The sequence below is a fragment of the Coregonus clupeaformis genome, chromosome 1 (genome assembly GCF_020615455.1).
Source record: "Coregonus clupeaformis isolate EN_2021a chromosome 1, ASM2061545v1, whole genome shotgun sequence".
Taxonomy (NCBI): Eukaryota; Metazoa; Chordata; class Actinopteri; order Salmoniformes; family Salmonidae; genus Coregonus; species Coregonus clupeaformis.
Genome location: NC_059192.1, coordinates 18857840 through 18879198, shown reverse-complemented (window position 1 = coordinate 18879198; position 21359 = coordinate 18857840). Strand labels below are relative to the sequence as shown.

The 21359-nt window shown below is 42.5% G+C and overlaps 1 protein-coding gene across 2 annotated transcripts in view; it reads right to left on the bottom strand.

Moving 5' to 3' along the window:
- Positions 1 to 21359, bottom strand: part of grid1b (glutamate receptor, ionotropic, delta 1b) — a 401577-nt gene that overhangs the window by 212326 nt on the left and 167892 nt on the right. For both annotated transcript variants that reach the window (XM_045209114.1, XM_041843476.2), the window contains exon 3: positions 1998 to 2282. In XM_045209114.1, coding sequence (XP_045065049.1) covers positions 1998 to 2282 — 285 coding nt within the window. The remainder of the gene's footprint in view (positions 1 to 1997; positions 2283 to 21359) is intronic.

Sequence of the window (21359 nt, the reverse complement as noted above, 5' to 3'; positions counted from 1 at the left end):
ATCGACACACACAGACAGAAAGCGAATTACAGTGGAAGGCGAAGAGAGAGAGAGGCTGAACGACAGACAGAATGAAAGGGAGAATGAGAGAGAGGCTGGGGAGGCAAGGGAGGCAGGGGGGAGACTGGGGAGATGGGATGGAAGCAGCAATGCAATCCAAGGGCTCTCCTTAATCATCATCCCTCAGCTGTCAGGTCTGGGCCTTGCTGGAGCTAGGCCTGGACACCCAAACCCAGACCCCATCTGCTCCTAATAAACTTAAAGGCCTTAATTTGAATAAATGTGCCTTCTTCGTCTCCCCTCACTTATTTAATGCATTTGTTCATCAAAGGGAGGGATATTGTTGAGGCTGGGGTTGGATAGAGTGGTGGGGAGGAAAAAGCTGGCTTGTCCATACCTGTGTATGCTAAAAATCATTTGTTGAGTGAGATGGTTTGGTGACAACCATCTTTTGTGCTCTGTTATGATTTGACCTTGTAAAGTACAGTGTTGTGACGTAAAATACTATTAAAAAAACTCCAGGAAATCAGCTCCAAGTGGTTTTAATTTAAGAAATCTCTTCCCAAGTATTCCCACGCGTAATAGAGAGACACAACGTGATCGTATGTAAGCAAGGTCTGCAATGAATCTGTTTTAGTCAAACATTATATCTGTTTGGGCTTCTTGCGGTCAATTTGCAGTCTACAAATTATTGGTAATTATGTTCTGGCCCCCCGACCGTCATCTCAACAAAAAAACGACCAGCGGCTGAATATAGTAGATGAACCCTGCTCTACGTCCTCTAAAACTCGTTCAAGTAATAGCAAATTATCCAACTGGATGGTAAACATAACTGAACTGCATCCAGGCTAAAACTGGATGGGGACGATACAATGAGCTGTGTACAGTACTCCATAGGAATTGAAGTTATATAAAGATGCTTGGGGGATATTCAAAAGGATTCACATTAAACCAATCCTCTACAGACTAACCCTGTATGTTCACTATCTTAATTGCCTTTGAAGTAAATGTACATCACTTGCTTTCTTAAAAGTCCAATTATAGGATGTAAGATGTGCTAATACAGTGAAACAAACAGGTTTATATTGATGGACGCAATTAAAACCAGTAATATTAAGAGGCCGCATTTACTAAAACAACAGATTTAGAAGCACGACACAAGAAGACTTAATACCCATTTCTAATCCATTGCTCTTCTTCATATGGATAGAGTGCCACATCAGCATGTTCATGAATAGCAGAATAACAGCTGGAAACTTTAATATCTTACCCTTACCATGGCCTATGCCACAAACACATGCACTGCAATCTGCTTTACTGTTCCGAGAATCCACATCCCCCAGTTTCTATTGAAACCAATCCTCAAGTTTCATCAGCTCTCAGTGGAACATGGCGGTATGCAGTCATCTGACAATAATGAAACAACCTGGGTTATACTGATAAAGACCCTGGTTCAAGGGCATCACTGAAGCAAACCAAACATAGACAGGTTGAACTTCTGACCTTTTCTGATGCGGCTCTCTACTTTCACAAATGTAGACTCATATAGTGGATCAATATAAAATATAGGAAATATAATTATTATCTAAAAGCATTGAGCTGAAAGGAACATGCTGTGAAATCTTGGATCCTATCATGGAGCTGCTTGTACAGCACATTTCATCATTCTAAATTCAGACTCATTTTATCCTGATTAACATAATTTGATAAGTATCAGGAACAGGTGGTTCGTTGATGAATAAGACAGCCTCTCTCCCACTTCTCACAGCGAGAGCTTCCCATGTGTCCGTGAGTAAGCTCTATTTCCGATCACTCAACTCTGAGAGGCTTCATTGATTGGAGCACTTTTGTCGTCGGAGACAGACCACCCTCCAGCCATCGCCCCCTCACCCCCCCCTCACCCCTCGTCATCAACCTCCTTCCACCTGCTCTAGAATCCTTTTAGTGCCAGCCTTGAACCATGTTCACCATCTAGCCACTCCATACTCCACACTTACCATACTCGTTGTCATAGAAGACGATAAACTTCTGCCAGCGCAACTCGCCGACCAGCGTGAGCATGACGTCGTTGAGACGGACGGGCGGGCGTGCCGCCAGGGTGTAGCGTTGGCCGTCGGGGCTGGGGTTGAGCTGGCAGGTGGTGCGTGGCGAGCCCTCGCCGCTGCGCTGGACATACAGGTGTGGGATGTGCATGGCGTCCGTCAGGGATTGGAGGGCACTGGCCGAGGCACAGCCCGTAGAGGTGACCAGAGCCAGGATGCCCTGGGTCATCAGCTCACAGGCTAGAGAGAGAGAGAGAGAGAGAGAGAGAGAGAGAGAGACTAGAGAGAGAGAGAGAGAGAGACCAGAGAGATGAGAGAGAGATGACAGAGAGAGAGATCAGAGAGATGAGAGAGAGACCAGAGAGATTAGAGAGATGAGAGAGAGATGACAGAGAGATGACAGAGAGATGCGAGAGAGAGAGAGATTGAGAGAGAGAGAGAGAGAGAGAGAGAGAGAGAGAGAGAGAGAGAGAGAGAGAGAGAGAGAGAGAGAGAGATGAGAGAGAGATGAGAGAGAGATGAGAGAGAGAGAGAGAGAGAGAGAGAGAGAGAGAGAGAGAGAGAGAGAGATAGAGAGAGATGAGAGAGAGAGAGATGAGAGAGAGATGAGAGAGAGAGAGAGAGAGAGAGAGAGAGAGAGAGAGAGAGAGAGAGAGGAGAGAGAGAGAGAGAGATGAGAGAGAGAGAGAGAGAGAGAGAGAGAGAGAGAGAGAGAGAGAGAGAGAGAGAGATGAGAGAGAGAGAGATGAGAGAGAGAGAGAGAGAGAGAGAGAGAGAGAGAGAGAGAGAGAGAGAGAGAGAGAGAGAGAGAGAGAGAGAGAGAGAGAGAACAGATTAGTACATTGAAGTCAGCAGCACATTCATCTAACTATAAAACACATTTTATAAGAAGGAGTTTGAAATGTGAAATATGAAATCAAATTCTAGTCTTCAGTGAATACTAATGCTCACATTACAGCTTTGAATGCATTGTCTTGGTCAACAAGAGATAATTATTAAGAAGAAAATAATAGTTATTATAGAGTGTGTGACAGAGTCACTTGCTTTGAGACTGCTCTGTGCAAACCCCCCGTTTTGATACACAACCACTGCTTGTAATACTGACTCTAGTCTTTGACAGTTCTACAGTCAACAGCTGACACGCTGCATTACAGTAACTATAAAAGGATCTGAGTCTCAATCCCATGTAAAATCACCACTCACTCTCTCTCATCTTTATTAGTATGACCTTTCCCCAAATCTTCTCCATTATTTAGCTCTCACACTCTCTCTCCCCAGACTTGGCAACCTTGACTGCTCTTCGTCTTAGAGTTCCTACAGAGTTGGGGCTAATTATTTCCGGTTGAGGAATTTCTAAAGTTTCTCTAAAGGTCATAAAAAAATGAGACACAGAGGCCTTTGAGTGATCACAAGCCCATCCGTGCACTGCAACGGCAGTCTACGACAAAGGAAAAAAGTCCCTCTCACACTAACACTCTCCCACTGCAAAGGGCTTATGTTATGTTATCTGCCATAGTTTGAGTAGGATCTCCAGAGACTAGGTTTGCGTCCCAAATGGCACCCTATTCCCTACGTACTTTAGTGCACTACTTTTCACCAGCACCCTATGGGACTTGCTCAAAATAAGTGCACAATATAGGGTATAGGGTGCCATCTGGGACGGAACACTAGGCTTGGACTGGGTGAATCTACAGAGTATAAGAGCAACGCTTTGGCTTTTAAACAAATACTGCTAATGAGGAAGTAATTAAAGAGAGCACAGCACTCTTCACAGACCCAAAGCATGATGGGATTGAACTGCTTCACTTCCTATGTCTTTAAAATAATGTCTTTAAAATAAAATCCCTCCTGTTCCTTTCCCTTGCTCCCCTGGTGACGACATATCCCAGGACAAACACCGCCCAACGTAATGGATCTGCCAAGTGAATTTTCTTGGCAGTCTGACTGTTTTAAAGCTACTCAAATGGAGTCAAATGAAAATGAAATTAAAAGTAACTCTGTAAAATCTGTTGGTATTGATACACGGTGGGGGCAAAATAGAGAGCGAAAGAAAGCAAAATAAAAGTAGTGAGTGGGACCAGGGTGGGGAGAGGATGAGGACTCAATAAAAGGAGTGAGTGGGACCAGGGTGGGGAGAGGATGAGGACTCAATAAAAGGAGTGAGTGGGACCAGGGTGGGGAGAGGATGAGGACTCAATAAAAGGAGTGAGTGTGACCAGGGTGGGGAGAGGATGAGGACTCAATTAAAGGAGTGAGTGGGTCCAGGGTGGGGAGAGGATGAGGACTCAATAAAAGGAGTGAGTGTGACCAGGGTGGGGAGAGGATGAGGACTCAATTAAAGGAGTGAGTGGGTCCAGGGTGGGGAGAGGATGAGGACTCAATTAAAGGAGTGAGTGGGACCAGGGTGGGGAGAGGATGAGGACTCAATAAAAGGAGTGAGTGGGACCAGGGTGGGGAGAGGATGAGGACTCAATAAAAGGAGTGAGTGTGACCAGGGTGGGGAGAGGATGAGGACTCAATAAAAGGAGTGAGTGGGTCCAGGGTGGGGAGAGGATGAGGACTCAATAAAAGGAGTGAGTGGGACCAGGGTGGGGAGAGGATGAGGACTCAATAAAAGTAGTGAGTGGGACCAGGGTTGAGAAAGGAGGATTCAATTAAAGGAGTGAGTGGGACCAGGGTGGGGAGAGGATGAGGACTCAATAAAAGGAGTGAGTGGGACCAGGGTGGGGAGAGGATGAGGACTCAATAAAAGGAGTGAGTGGGACCAGGGTGGGGAGAGGATGAGGACTCAATAAAAGTAGTGAGTGGGACCAGGGTTGAGAAAGGAGGATTCAATTAAAGGAGTGAGTGGGACCAGGGTGGGGAGAGGATGAGGACTCGATAAAAGGAGTGAGTGGGACCAGGGTGGGGAGAGGATGAGGACTCGATAAAAGGAGTGAGTGGGACCAGGGTGGGGAGAGGATGAGGACTCGATAAAAGTAGTGAGTGGGACTAGGGTGGGGAGCGGATGAGGATTCAATAAAAGGGGTGAGTGGGACTGGGGTTGGGAGAAGAAGAGGATTCATCGAATGAATCGCTGACAAAAGACAAAGGGACGGCTCATTGTCTGGCTGGCTGTTACTCAAGGCCAATTGAGTTTTAATTCCTGTTACACTGAATTAAAAGCTCTGTGGTAGGTCTTCATCAATAGGACCTCTGCTCACTGTCTATGTGCCCCCTGATCCCACTATAGACAGGCTTTTACACACACACACACACACACACACACACTCACACAGGTCAATATCGTAGCTTGAGGTTTTGGCCCCTAAACATGTCAATAGACACCTCACCTCATGCCCAAAGTAGTGATGGAGGCTCCTGCACAGAGTCGTATTAGTGTGTAATCAATTGTCCAGACTCTAGACAGACCACTAATGTCCTATTGGAGGAGTTATAATTGCCCAAAAAAGTGCTAATGTGCTCAACAAAACGAATTATATTTATAGAGTACCAATCTTTCACACCACCACCAGTCTCCTCAAAACAAAGGAACTACAACTTAGCTGTTTCTGAGCATTGATTTGCTGAGTCATACAAATTCTATATCATGGTACTTTTGATATGAATGCAACTGGATGGTAGACACCCAAAATAGTACACCACAAGAAATGCTATGGCGAACGGGGAGAACGGCAGCGCACAGGAAAGAGAATCGTCTCGAGGGCTAAGGGCACATATCCAAATGTAATTTTCCATTTTCGTCCTCTGTACTCAGGGACAAGAAATCAGGCCAGGAAATGAACATGATTCAAGAGACTAGTTAATGTGACATGCAGGAAGATATTATCGGAGTCACAGAAGAGGGCAACACCAGACTGCTGTAAATTGAACACATGCTTTACCGGATTATGGTGAGTGGGTTTCATCTGCTCTAAATCAATTGGGTCCCAGAACAGAGCAGAGAGGGAAACAAAGTCCCTAAGAAAATGCAACCTGAAATCTCAGGTGTCTGCAATCTCCCCTATTGCTTATTCAAGAAATAAGATCACCCTGTATCCCACCAATCTAAAGTTTGCATACTGTTCTATATTCAATCATTCAATGCTCTCACTTCAACTTCAGAGGGCCCCTGGGCCTTTACTGTATGTAGACAATCAGCTTCATCTCATTTCAGTGCCAGTTCACTTAAGAAGGGGCACCAATGGGTTGAAATTCTAATCAACAGCATAAATGTGTGTGTGTGTGCGTGTGTGTATGTGTGTGTGTTTGTGTGTTTGTGCACCCCTGTGCGTCTCCCATCAATTCCCCAATCTTCCTTTGGTTCATTAGCGAAATGTTACAGACGGATTGTGTGCGGCATTAAGCCTCAGCTTTGATGAGTATTACCACAGACGACACAAGCTGCAATGCTGTGCTGTGACAGCCACCGGAGGATGGGAGCGTCATTGGTAAGAAGTAACTATCTATTAACGGGTGGAGGAGACATTAAGACATGCCAGAGGCCCCCATCCATCACCCATAGACATCTCAGGGACAATGCCATTTTTCACCAGCAAAACAGGAGGTTGGGTTTGGGGGAAATTCAGACTGATGACATAGTGTTCCTAAATAGTGCACTACTTTTGACCAAAGACCTATGGCTCTGGGCAAATATAGTGCACTATGTACAGTAGCATCCCTCCTCAGAATCCATTTTCAGTGAAGGCCACAGAACAAAAAAAAAAGATCCTAATTATTAATATGTGAATACGAAGAGCTGCAGAAGGTTAGAATTTTCTACAATTGGCCTCTGTTGTTGATTTGCATATCGTTGTTTACTGTGTTCTCTAATTGAAATGATGCGGTAATAATTTAAATCTGGTTGGTCTTTAAGCCCTCCGTCAGAGTCTCTGAAACCATCTGTTGAGTGGATTTGGGTAATTTAACATCAACAGCATTGTCTCTCACAATTAATCCCACTCACTTGAACCACATTAAAACATTCAATAAGAACACGTATTAGGTTCAAAGCAGACGCTTCATTCATTGACTTTTAAACGTCTGGTTTTAGTTCAAAGATACAACCATGAAACAAACATACAGTATTCCTATGCTAGAGGGCTTTTGGATGACTTGTGGAACAATCCAAATTCTCCTAGCCTGGTGGTCCAGTCTATTTGTGCCTCTTTGTATTCGTCCATTGACATGCCAAACAAATATGTAATGTATAACAATGATAATTGGCTACAGCACATACAGAATACAACCAGGTTAGAATTGTCAATGATAGTTGGCCACAGCACGTACAGAATACAATCAGGTTAGAATCCTCAATGATAGTTGGCTACAGCACATACAGAATACAACCAGGTTAGAATATTCAATGATAGTTGGCTACAGCACGTACAGAATACAACCAGGTTAGAATCCTCAATGATAGTTGGCTAAAGCACGTACAGAACAGGACCAGGCTTGAATTTAAAATTCTCCAACCTGTCAAGTGTCTTTGAGAACACACAGGCAGAGCCAGTCTCTCCAAGGGCAACAGTGTGTGTCTCTCAGTGCGGAGAGAGTGTGGAGGTGAACTCCAGGCACCAGCAGGAGAGGGCTGCCGGGGGAATACAGGGGCTTGCATGGAGGCCTCACATCAAGGGCACATTCATCTCTCCTCTCTTTCCTATTTTTCTTCCAGAAACTCCAAGAGAGGAAAGGATGGAAACCCTGATTCACTTTACAGTACCTCAGAACATGGACGTCCCCAGGAACTGGCTTTCGGAGCTTTAGCCCCAAATGATTTTGGGTCAGCCCCCGAATCTTTTGCGCTTGTGGTCACCTGTCAACTGAATGCGCCACTTAGTTCATAGAGCTGTGGTTACGTGAAACTCCCGAAGTCATCCAAACGTTATAATCAGGGGTGTAGTGCTGCAGGTGCGCAGCCGAACGTGGTCCGCCACTTCTTGCAATTAATTAGTATTCTACATAACAAACCAAATATAATAGCATGATAATGTCAGGTTGCTGTTATACCAAAAACACCACGTAATTTCTTATGACAATTTAGGATGATTGTGCTGAAATGTATAATTTTTCTTCTCATGCTGTGGTTTTGTTTAACTCCATCTGCTCTAAATGCGATTAGTTGGGCCGGTTAGCCACCCTTACATCATTCAAGAAGATCGAAATGCTTCTTTCCATGAAACTGATTGGGATGAAATGGTTTGCATGCATGCAGCATGCATGTTTCACCCGTAAAACGTGAAGAATTAGCAGTCACGATTGACAGTGATGATGGCCTAATTTATAATAAGGTAGGCCTAATTTGGTGTTTTACGATTTAAAAAATATAACGTTTTCCTTTAGCCACTTACAGTATGTGTAGGCTATCATATAATTTAGATGATGCATTGTATATATGTTCTAAAATTATTTTATACAATAGGCTTCAAATCGGTACCAACTTTCATTCAGAAATGGCGGCTTAATAATACTTTTTTTAAATGGTGCTCCGGTAGGCTACCTAAAGAAAATTGTAGTACACCACTAGTTATAATACATGTAAAGCAATTGCCATGTGTGGGCAACTGATAACTCCAGCATCGTTTTGATTGGGACAGCGTCATTGCGCTGCTTTGAGACAAGCATGGGAACTCAACTTGATAAATCAATCAATGTCAGATTTTTGTTTTCACTGAATCTCTGTTTGGACGTTTGGTTACAATTAGCCTGGGAAATGTTAGCTAAATTGAGTGCTCATCATCATTAGTCTAGCAATTGAAAGCAATGCACATCTTCTCTACACACACACGCATTAGGCCTATAGCCTACCTGATGAGCTTCCTGAACTTTCCAATACTTTTCTGATGCATTTCAGTCACTTAGCCTACTGATGCGAGTACACATTTGTACACTTTTCCCATAGGCTATTCAAGTCATTTGACATATGTTTTTATTGTTTAAAGAGGTCATAAGGCCTACATCTTACAATAACAATATACTGTAGCTGAAACCACTATTGGCTTCATTGAGTTACTTAATTTATTCTCGTAATTGTAGGCTAGGCTACTTGATGATAGATTATTTTAAATATTATTGTAAAAGTAGGCCTACCTACACAATAACCTCATGCGGTTATTGACCACAATCGATTGAATTAATAATAAGTGTTGATTAATTGATTTGGCCTTCGGGAGAGCACAGCGCATGGAAGAAAACATAGCACTGCAGGAAGTGGTGCTGGAAGTGCTGCAGATAACTTGAAATGCATTTGCCAATTTATATAATTACTTGCCAATAAATATAATTATAAAATACTACACCAGCATAATTTTGCCACAGAGAATCAATAGCTTTTTTAAAATTATTATTGCTATAGATTGTGTTTTGTAGCATTATGAGCGCATAGGCCTAGTTAGTCTACAGTCGGGAATCCCACAATTGGGCAGCCAGCGCAGCAAATATAAAACAGCTGATTGTTGAGTTGTGGCTGTCAATGAACAGCAGCCAGCAGCTAGAAGGTATTTCGCAATATTTCAAAATACAATTGTGGGAAAAATCTGTTTGAATAGGTGAGTGCTACAGGAAAGTTGGTGGACTATAATTTCCTCCTCATATTGTAGGCCTAAGATCTGTGTATCCACTCTTTTCATTGGCCTATGCTATTGGTTGAATTTAAAACATGGCTCGTTCGTTTTATGTAAATGTCATTTTTATCATTTGTGTGGTAAAAGGACAAAGAATTGCAGGAAATTATTTTAGCCCTTTTTTTCACAGACCAACAAACCCTTCAGCCCCTGGTCTTCAGGACTAAGCCCCGAATGTTATGAAACTCTGGTGATGGCCCTGCCTCAGAACCTCCCACCTAACCAAAGTGTTAGTACTCCCCAGAAAGGCTCAAAGAGACTATATGCATTGTTATAGGTAGGAAGGGGAGGAATCTCTCAATAATGTATTGACAAAAGTCCATCAATTACCATAAGATCAGGACATTGTTTGATCTATATGATTTGAAGTTTTAATCGTGATCATTGCTGCATCACCCCTATGTCAATATCAATCCTCTTAGATGAGGGTTAATAAGAAAAAAAGATAAAACAAATCATTTCTCAAAACAAGACAATACTTCATTACATATACTGTAGGTCAGGACAATCAATTTCCCATTGAGCAAAACAAAGTTGATTGTTGAGCCCTTCTCAGCGGTAAGTGTCAATTCAATGCCCGCCTTTCATGCATGACCACAGCAATGCTTCTTTTTTTTGGTGAGATTCTGAGAAGCTAGAAAGTCAGAGCAGCATTTTGTGTGAAATGCAACGCTCGGATGACACCATTTGTTGACTGCTGTATTCACATCTCCTTCACGGAACACTTGCCATACAGGCAGAAATGCATGCAGATTGTTGTGAGAGTGAATGGCCATTTGAATACCAACCTCCTCACTATCATACAATAGAAGAAACAAGCATGGGTGTGATAATCACAGAAAAGCTTTTTACCATCGCCAATGTGCCTCGATGACATACAAACAACACAAAAGTTTAATGAGGCAGTAACACCTGCACCGGCACTAAATCAAAGAGATGAGCACCGCATGCTACTGAGCACTGCATGGAGTAGAGGCTTTTCAGACTACCTCCTCCTCACCCTCGCTTAAATTTCATTGAAATTCTACTTTTGCTCCACCAAACTGCTACAATGAGGAACTCGACATGAAACATGGCCAATGGGAAATGAAATAATCCAAAACAAACCGGCAAGGAAGATGGCAAAGTCCCTGCTGTTGAGTCTGAACTCACCACGGTACAACATGATGATGGCGATGCTACCATGATGATGGCGATGCTAACTTTAGCCTAGCTGAAATGGCTAGCATGGCTAACCCTGACTCGGAGCCTTCTGCCAGCTGACATTCCAGCAGCTATGAAGAAAATGGTGGAGGACATGAAAACTCGATTTAACAATCTGGACTCATCCTTACAATCAGTCCAAACCTCCCTGGCTGACCACACAACCCGCATTATTGACCTGGAAGGAAGCAGGTGACCATGAGACCCGCATCACCACCCTTGAAGAGCTACTAACAGCAAACAATGCCATGAAACTCAAAGCCATGAAATTCAAGGCGTTCAAATATTAAAATCACAGGCTTGGAAGAAAACATTTAGAAAGGCAAACCGACTTAGTTCGTGGCAGAACTCATAGGAAAACTGTTGGGGAATGAACATTTCCCCCAAGGCCTAAAAGTGGAATGAGCGCACCGCATCGGAAGGCTTTCAACTACACGGCCCCGCGTCATGATTGCAAAAATTGGCCAGGACCCTGAAAACGAAAACATTCTGCGCCTGTCCCTCCAGGAATTCCCCCTGTCCTTCAACTGGGCTCAGATTTACCCAGACTATACCGCCGAGGTAACAAAGCAACGCCAGACCTTCGATGGGGCAAGGAAGAAACTCAGAGACACGGGAATCAGACATGGCCTCCTTTTCCCAGTAAGGCTGAGTCTTACCCATGATAAGGGTAGAGAAGGTGTTCGAGAAGCCGCAGGATGCCAGGACTTTCATTGACAGGATTACTGGTACAGACACCGACTCATAGGACCATAATACTGCCCCAAGTAGCGGTTGTACTTTGGCTGAGATATTCCTGATTATCACGCCAATTTTTGGAAAAGACAGTGCTGTCATAGTCCCACACAGGTGGGTAGGACTGCGCCTGGCCAGTATCCCTGTTTCGATATTAACCTATTGATTACAGTGTTTGGCTCAATAATGTTATTTAAAAAGAGCAATTGTTATGGACATGAGGGTGGATCTAGTCGGACCACCTGAAGGTACGCTAATTTTGTTTAATTACATATTGGTTAGCTAGGCTATGTCTCCGTGAATAATCCAGCCGTTCCACAGTCTTTATGGGGGTATTTGTATTGTACTTAGTTTGGGAAAGTGGATTGGGGAAGGGGGGGTGAATGTGTTTATCATTTGTACATTGCTCTTTTCATATTGCATCAGCTCTGACCCACACACTTACCCCACCAGACATGCCACCAGGGGTCTTTTGGAATGAGTTGTTTGAAGAGCGGGTGTCCACATACTTTTGGTCATGTAGTGTATTTAAACTATAAGCAGCTATGTCATAGGCCATATTATATCATTTCATGTATAAAAAAAATATCTTTATGCACCAAATTTTGATTAATGTTTTCAATCTCTTACCAGACTCATCAACCGCACATTTAATTCTAGGCGGTGATTTTAACTGGGTATTGGATCCTTACATGGATAGGCTTTGCACTCCACTGAACTCCATTGAACAATTAAAGTAGATAAATGAATCTTGTTGATATTTGGAGATTGCACAATTTAACGGATAAGGATGACTCTTTCTTGTCACATGTGCATAAAACATATGCAAGAATTGACTACTTTTTAACAGACTCTAAATCTAACGTCACCTCTACTAAGTACCATAATATAATAATTTCTGATCACAGTCCCGTTTCATTGCAAATTGATTTCGGTAGAACAAAGCCTCAATTCAACTGGCGATTTAATCCAACTTTACTCAATGATGAACATTTTTGGCAAAAAACTGCCAATTTAATTACGGACTATATGTCCCAGAATGATACTGCTGATGTATCCGACTCCACTTTGTGGGAGGCATTAAAGGATGTGTGTTATGCATGGGAATATAATATCATATGAGGCTACCATGAAAAAATTGAGGCAGAGAAGATTATTAGAAATCGAGGCACAGCTCCCGGTGCTTGAGAGCGATTATATGGAGGCTCCTTTCTCATCCGAGTTGAATGACAATGAAACACAAGCATGAATACAATGCTATTCTCTATAACCATGGAAGCACAACGCTGTTACAGATTACATTTCGAGTTGGGTGACAAGCCAGATAAACTAATGGTGCGCCAGCTGAGAGATTGTTGTGTGTGTGTTGGTGTTGGAGAGATACAGGCCAATGGAGCGATTCATAACATTAAATCTAGCACAGGAACTGTTACTACGGACCCAAAATAAATTAATGAATGTTCACAAAGTTTTATCAAGAAGACCTTTACACACCAAGGACCACTGTAGATGCTGAACAAATTTCAGATTTCCTCCATCCTTTTTCCCTACCTAAATTACGAGTTGACGCTCAAAATGAATTAAATACAGAACTTTAGAAGAAGTTGCCTCTGCAGTACGCACCTTCGCTAACGGGAAAGTGGCTGGCCCTGACCGCTTTGGTATAGACTTTCACAAAGCACATTCAGAAACGGTTACTCCCCTTATGTTGAGAATGTTTAAACATTCTATTGCAACTATCAGACCCCCAGAGTCTTTACACTCAGCCAATATCTCCCTAATATTGAAGAAAGGTAAAGATGAAACAGATCCATCTTCATATCGTCCGTGCTATTGCCCTCCTCGGATGCAATCTCAAGGTGTTTACTAAATAATGCATTTTGACTATAATTAATCATGATCAAACTGGTTTTATGAAGGGCCGATTTTCCTTTTCCAATGTTAGGCAACTGATGAATATCATGTATTACAAACATGAAAAAGATTTTAAAATGTGCATTATAGCTTAACTTGAAACCTTTGACCAAGTGGAATGGAATTACATTATGACAGTAATAAAGGAGATTGGGGAAGAGTTTTACATTTAAATCATTTAGCAGACACTCTTATCCAGAGTGACTTACAGGAGCAAATAGGGTTAAGTGCCTTGTTCAAGGGGGCACAGACAAGGGGGCACCTAGTCGGCTCGGGGATTTGAACCAGTGAACTTTCCGTTACTGGCCCAATGCTTTTAACCGCAAGGCTCTCTTGGGTTGAAATGCTGTATACTTGCTTGACGGTTTCAGTTCTCACTAATTATACTGAACAAAAATATAAACGCAACATGTAAAGTATTGGTCCCATGTTCCATGAGCAGAAATAAAAGATCCCAGAAATGTTCCATATGTACAAAAAACGTATTTCTCTCAAATGTTGTGCACAAGTTTGTTTACATCCTTGTTAGTGAGCATTTCTCCTTTGCCAAGATAATCCATCCACCTGACAGGTGTGGCATATCAAGAAGTTGATATTACATTTACGTAGGTACACCTCGTGCTGGGGACAATAAAAGGCCACTCTAAAATGTGCAGTTTTGAGGGAGCATGCATTTGGCATGGAATGTCCAGCAGAGCTGTTGCCATAGAATTGAATGTTCATTTCTCTACCATAACGTTGTTTCAGAGAATTTGGCAGTACATCCAACCGGCCTCACAACCGCAGACCACATGTAACCACGCCAGCCCAGGACCTCCAAATCCTGCTTCTCCGCCTGCGGGATTGTCTGAAACCAGCCACGCAGACAGCTGATGAAACTGAGGAGTATTTCTGTCTGTAATAAAGCCCTTTTGTGGGGAAAAACTAATTGTGATTGGCTGGGCCTGGCTCCCCAGTGGGTGGGCCTTTGTAATGGGTTAGGACTTTCAAAATTCTGTTTATCCTATTAGAAATACATGGAAAACATTTCACAATTTTTTGACACAAACACTTTAGGAGAAGTGTGACCTGAAAGAGTGGTGATGACTTGAACTGTTGGCAGACTTAAAGAAAACATCAAGGTTATAAAGATGAACAACTCAAAATGAACAGAGGAGAAAAGAGGACAGGTCACAGGGTAAATATAGGCTCAGGTCATTTTAGGAACGTCATACTCAATGCTGGCATTGTGCGTGTCTCAAAATGCTAATGCAATCAAAAGTACATTATAGATCCCATTATATATGACTGAGGCCTTCAGAATCACACCAACCATCCTCTTCCTATCTCTGCCTATCTATCTTCACTGGCACTAACTGTGTCTGAAATGGACATGGAGAGCCAGGTCTACTCTATTCAACTGTCTCAGAGGACCTGTACTCCCTTTATGATTACCATTTTGAGCGGAAGCTCAGGGCACTCTCTCAAAGAGGTTCATCCAGTCTGCCTGGCCAGATAAGAGGAGTCCAGGTCAGAGGAAACCTGGAGACAAAGCCTCTCACGTCAGCAACAAGACGATAGCACTGCCCTTTACTGAAGCAAAACTCAATTTTGTGATGCCTAGTCTAGAGAGTCTATAGAGACACCCACACACCCACACGTACGTACGCGTACACATGCCTGCACTCGCACAAAAACTTTTCTTCTCATCTATTGTGTCTGCTGTTCTTTAGAGAGTGGAGCCCGGGTATCATCTTTATGTCTTGGAGGGGTATGTTTTCCCCTCCATGTCTCTCTTTTTAAAGCTACTGGGTTATCCACTCACATGCCATTTGAGCTTGTGACTGCAGAAGTACAAAAAATGTCCACTAGGCAGCACCGCCGAGCCTCTCTGTTGACGCTTACCTCCACCCTGAAGTAGGCTGGACAATAATGTCAATGGTGCCACGGTGCTCAATAGAACTAATAGGAGCTGCCAGGGTGAAACAAGGCGTATTTTTTCGCTATTACTTAAAAACTACATCAAGAAGCTGGGACATACGGTAATATTATGAAACTGGGGTCCATGGCAGATGCAATGAACTAGTTTGTAACCCGAAAGCAATTGTTGTTAACCTCTTAAGGATCCGACCCTTTTTTCCCATTTTCGCCTAAAATGACATACCCAAATCTAACTGCCTGTAGCTCAGGACCTGAAGCAAGGATATGCATATTCTTGATACCATTTGAAAGGAAACACTTTGAAGTTTGCGGAAATGTGAAATTAAATGCAGGAGAAAATAACACATTAGATCTGGTAAAAGATAATACAAATAAAAAAACACGCGTTTTTTTAGTTTTTTTTGTTCCATCATCTTTGAAATGCAAGAGAAAGGCCACAATATAACGCTGCAGTTGAGGCGCAATTTACATTTTGGCCACTAGATGGCAGCAGTTTGTGTGCAAAGTTTCAGATTGATCCAGTGAAGCATTGCAATATTGGACAATTTTGTATCAAGTCTGCCCAAATGTGCTGAATTGGTCAATTGATACATTTTCAAGTACATAACTATAGAGAACATACAAAAATGATATGGTAATACAAAATGTAAGTTTACACACTCCCAAGATGTGTCATACATGATGGATCATTAGCTTATACACTAACTTTCACACATCTAGATGGCCGGGCAGCGTGGGTGTGGAACCAGATCCTATATTGGAATATCAAAATTGATTTTATCAAACAAAAATATGCTACATTTTATCTCTGGGACCCTTAGGATGACAAATCAGAGCAAGATTACTGAATGTAAGTACATTGCCTACCCCTATTGTTATAATGGCGCCGGAGTGGATGGCTGCCGTTTTATGGACTCTTAACCAACCGTGCTATTTTGTGTGTTTTTCCGCGTTGTTTGTAATTTATTTTGTACATAATGTTGCTGCTTCCATCTCTTATGACCGAAAAGAACTTCTGGACATCAGAACAGCGATTACTCACCTTGAACTGGACGAATAATGTTTATTTAATGAGTCGGATGAGAGGGATTTGCTCCAGACACCCGACAGGGCCCTCATCCCCGTCATTCGCTGTAGAAAGAAAAGGAGATATCGCGGAAGGAGATTGGGGTGCCTGGTAAGGAGCCGGCGACGAGTGACTAACCTGCCTTTGCCATCAATACTATTGGCCAACTTACAATTGCTTGATAATAAAGTGGACGAACTACAAGCACATATATCCTACCAACGGGACATTAAAAACTGTAATATCTTCACCGAGTCGTGGCGCAACAAAGACATGAATAACATACAGCTGGCGGGTTATACACTGTATCGGCAGGATCGAACAGCAGCCTCTGGTAAGACAAGGGGTGGCAGTCTATGTATATTTGTAATCAACAGCTGGTGCACGATATCTAAAGAAGTCTCGAGGTTTTGCTCGCCTGAGGTAGAGTATCTCATGATAAGCTGTAGACCACACTATCTACCTAGAGAGTTCTTCGTAGCTGTCTATTTACCACCACAAACTGATGCTGGCACTAAGACCGCACTCAATGAACTGTATACGGCCATAAGCAAACAGGAATACGCTCATCCCAGAGGCGGCGCTCCTAGTGGCCGGGTATTTAATGCAGGGAAACTTAAATCAGTTTTACTTCATTTCTACCAGCATGTTAAATGTGCAACCAGAGGGGAAAAAAACTCTAGACCACTTTACTCCACACACAGAGACACGTACAAAGCTCTCCCTCAACCTCCATTTGGCAAATCTTACCATAATTCTATCCTCCTGATTCCTGCTTACAAGCAAAACTAAAGCAGGAAGCACCAGTGACTTGGTCAATAATAAAGTGGTCAGATGAAGCAGATGCTAAGCTACAGGACTGTTTTGCTAGCACAGACTGGAATATGTTCCGGGATTCTTCCAATGGCATTGAGGAGTACACCACATCAGTCGCTGGCTTAATCAATAAGTGCATCGATGACGTCGTCCCCACAGTGACTGTACGTACACACCCCAACCAGAAGCCATGGATTACATGCAACATCCGCACTGAGCTAAAGGGTAAAGCTACCGCTTTCAAGGAGCGGGACTCTAACCCGAAAGCTTATAAGAAATCCCGCTATAGCCTCCGACGAACCATCAAACAGGCAAAGAGTCAATACAGGACTAAGATTGAATCGTCCTACACCGGCTCCGACACTCGTCGGATGTGGCAGGGCTTGCAAACTATTACAGACTACAAAGGGAAGCACAGCTGCGAGCTGCCCAGTGACACGAGCCTACCAGAAGAGCTAAATTACTTCTATGCTCGCTTCGAGGCAAGTAACACTGAAACATGCATGAGAGCATCAGCTGTTCCAGACGACTGCGTGATCACGCTCTCCGTAGCCGATGTGAGTAAGACCTTTAAACAGGTCAACATTCACAAGGCCACAGGGCCAGACGGATTACCAGGACGTGTACTCCGATCATAAGCTGACCCCAACAGATCCAGAGATGATGCAATCTCTATTGCGCTCCACACTGCCCTTTCACACCTGGACAAAAGGACACCTATGTGAGAATGCTATTCATTGACTACAGCTCAGCATTCAACACCATAGTGCCCTCAAAGCTCATCACTAAGCTAAGGACCCTCGGACTAAACACCTCCCTCTGCAACTGGATCCTGGAATTCCTGACGGGCCGCCCCCAGGTGGTAAGGGCAGCATTTGGCTGACGTATCTCAATCACCGTAGAATGTCAGCATCCCCTTTTAATAATGTGCTCTGTTTAAATTGGTCAAATGTGTTGGAGCCTGATAAAGCTGATTGGTTCCCTTAATAGACCCTCATGGGCTGTGCGAAGCATATGAACCCATTTGGGTATACCCAGAATGTTCCGGGAATCAATTTGAATGTAATATCTTAGGGCAGCAGTTCAAATTACCACATTCATGAAGGCTTTAAATGACATGCGATTTTCAAGGGCTTAGACAATGGATATACTGTAGATGTGTCTGCTTGAAATGGAATTCTGCCGATAATAGTTATTGTTATACTGTTACATTCTTCATGGAATGGAGCAACGTTGACCTTTTGTGAAGGCAATAAAATAAACAGTTGAATTGGTGCAGATAAACTAGACTGTGAAATAGTCTTTCCAGTGTAGTTTATTTTCAACTGAAGACATTCTCTCCCCACAGCATAGTAAACCCATGCCTGTCCCAACACACCAACTTAATATGCACAGTGCATCACACTTTAATGCCCCTTTCTTCCTTCTGAATATGTAGCAGCCAAACAAACAGTGTCATTATTCATTTTAATACCTGGCTTAAATTACAAGACGTTTCATTGTTGTTTTTTACTGGGGCTTTTATGGATATGTTCAATCCATCTTATCACCTTGAATAATCCTGATGCCCTCCGAGACTGCCTAGCTTCCCCTCCCAGATGTGATTGTACATTAAGGTGGGGTAAGAGAAAGGTATCAGTTCTGGGATGTTTCAGGAGTTTCATCCATCTTGAACATAATTTGGCTCCATGGTTAGGTCATGGAGACCTTTTCCTTGTATGCTAGCTCAAACTAAATGGGCAACCTGTTGCAGGAGCTAAGGTAGTAAATTATTCCATTGTCTAGTGGGATGCTTTCTAGAAGGATTGGATCCACTTTTAGATCTGTAAGTAAATTATTTTGATGACTTTATATAGCTAATTTACTATATGTACTTCATTTTTTATAAGTTGTCTGCTTTTTGTGCTTTGGATTTAGTTTACATAGGCCTACGTAACAAGTCATTTCAATGTTATATAATTCCAAAGTAGTTATTGTATATGTTTCATATTAGTTCACTGTTTGCTGTTCTAAGTTTGATCCTTGTAACTTTGGAGAGGCCACTAAACTCACATGGCCATTGTTTATTTGTGGTTCTCACCTCAGCATTTGTTTCCAAAGTGTTACTGTTTGCATTGTGTGTGCTTCACACCTTCTATGTGAGTCACTGTACAGATAAAGTTTAGGCTTGGTGTTTTTACTTTACAGTAATGTCGTTTAGTAAATTTTGTCAAATGCAATTCTGTGTGTCTTACAACAATATATCCCTTTATTTTAGTGGAGGATGCAGAGGATGACATTTGGGAGCCACCCCTCCCCATCAAGCGCCCCCGCCTATCAAGGTCTTCACTCCCCACTGCTATGTCAATCACCCCGTCTGATGGTTCTACATCCACTTTTCATAGACGTCTAGAAAAATAAAATAGGGGCTTGTGGCACCATTCGTCCTAACATAATTGGTTTCCACAAGACCAAGGTAAACCACATGACAAAGACAGCAGAGAGGGGGACCATACATTGGATCAGGACTAACAAGCTGCTTTTGTGAAATGGAAGGACACTAGGGAAGTAACCATGCTCACCACACAGCATAAGGTATTCAATAACAACCATGTCTCAAGGAGGGTGAAAAAGGAAGAATGTCCCCGTTTCTGTGAAGGACTACTATGCCAGCATGGGGGGGTGTCGGCCTATCTGATGCTCTGATAGGCTACTACCAGGTCCTCCACAAGACCAGGAAGTGGTATAATACTTTTTTTTACCACTTTGTGGACATTGCTACAGTAAATGCTTTCATTCTCCACATGCATATGGCCAAAGCAAAAGGTCAAACCCCTCTCTCCCAGTTGGCTTTTCCCTCTCTCCCAGTTGGCTAAAACGAACACGAATGCCATTCGTAAATAGTTCCGTTTATTTATATTTTTGCACCTTTTTTAGTGAAGGACACGTGTGTAACCAAGTTTGTGTTTGATAAGACATTTTTATATTTTTTTATGTATATCTGTTGCTTTTTATATTGTTTTTGTAAACAGTTCATTTGTATGTGGGACCAATCCATTGGATATGCCTAGGCTAAACGTTCAGGCACAACACTTGGATATCCCCTGTATGTCCCCCGACACCACCACAATGTTTGAGAGAGGTTGGTGTTGTAGAAATGTAGTTTTTATAGTGAACAATAACTTTTAGGCACATCCTGTGTGCAAAAACAGTGCAATTACCACATTCGGACACTTTGGAGAGGTTGAAAGGACACTTGAATGTACCCTGGACACCCCATAACGCCACCACAATGTTTGAGTGAGATTGATATGGTAGAAATTGTGTTTTTATTCCAAAAGAATAGCATTTAGGGATTGGAAATATGTAATAGCACTGGAATTATCTAATTTACAGAAAAATGCCACTTTGGAGAGGTTTAGGGACACTTGGAAACGTCCCGTGACCACACCTGACACCACTTACTAAAACATCTGCCCATTTCTAGTTGTTAGGTCTATCAATCCCATTTTTTTCTGATATTGTTCACATGTTGTGGAAGCCATCTGATGTGTTTTCAGCTCTGGGAATCAATAATTCACGTATAGCTTGTCAATGAAAGATGACTTCCAAAATAAAAATAAAAAACAACCGTTATTTTGTGTGTGCTTGATCTTGTGTATTCTAAACTATGTAACTCCTATCGATCTTCTGATCATTTCCTCATAATCTCCCAGATTTCTTCTTTCCAAATATACCAAGTTTTGGCATGTCAGAATCATGTAATTACACATGAATAGCAGTTACTTTTGGGTATGTCTATTTAGGCAGAAATCACAATTTTGACATTACATTTAAGAGGTTAATAGTCCTGAAAATATTAGATCTCATGTTAGCCAGTAAGATGGGCTTTTTTAGGCTCATCTCTAGGCTCTGAGAAAAAATCATTTGCATTCATTATTGAGCAGGGTATTCGTATTCACTGCAAACGTCATTTGGCTCCATTAGATTCCAAATAGATTGAAACAAAGAAATGGATTTGATTGATAGATTTTTTATGCAAAGCCTTGATAATGCAAAATTGAGCAGGACCCTTCCCGAGAA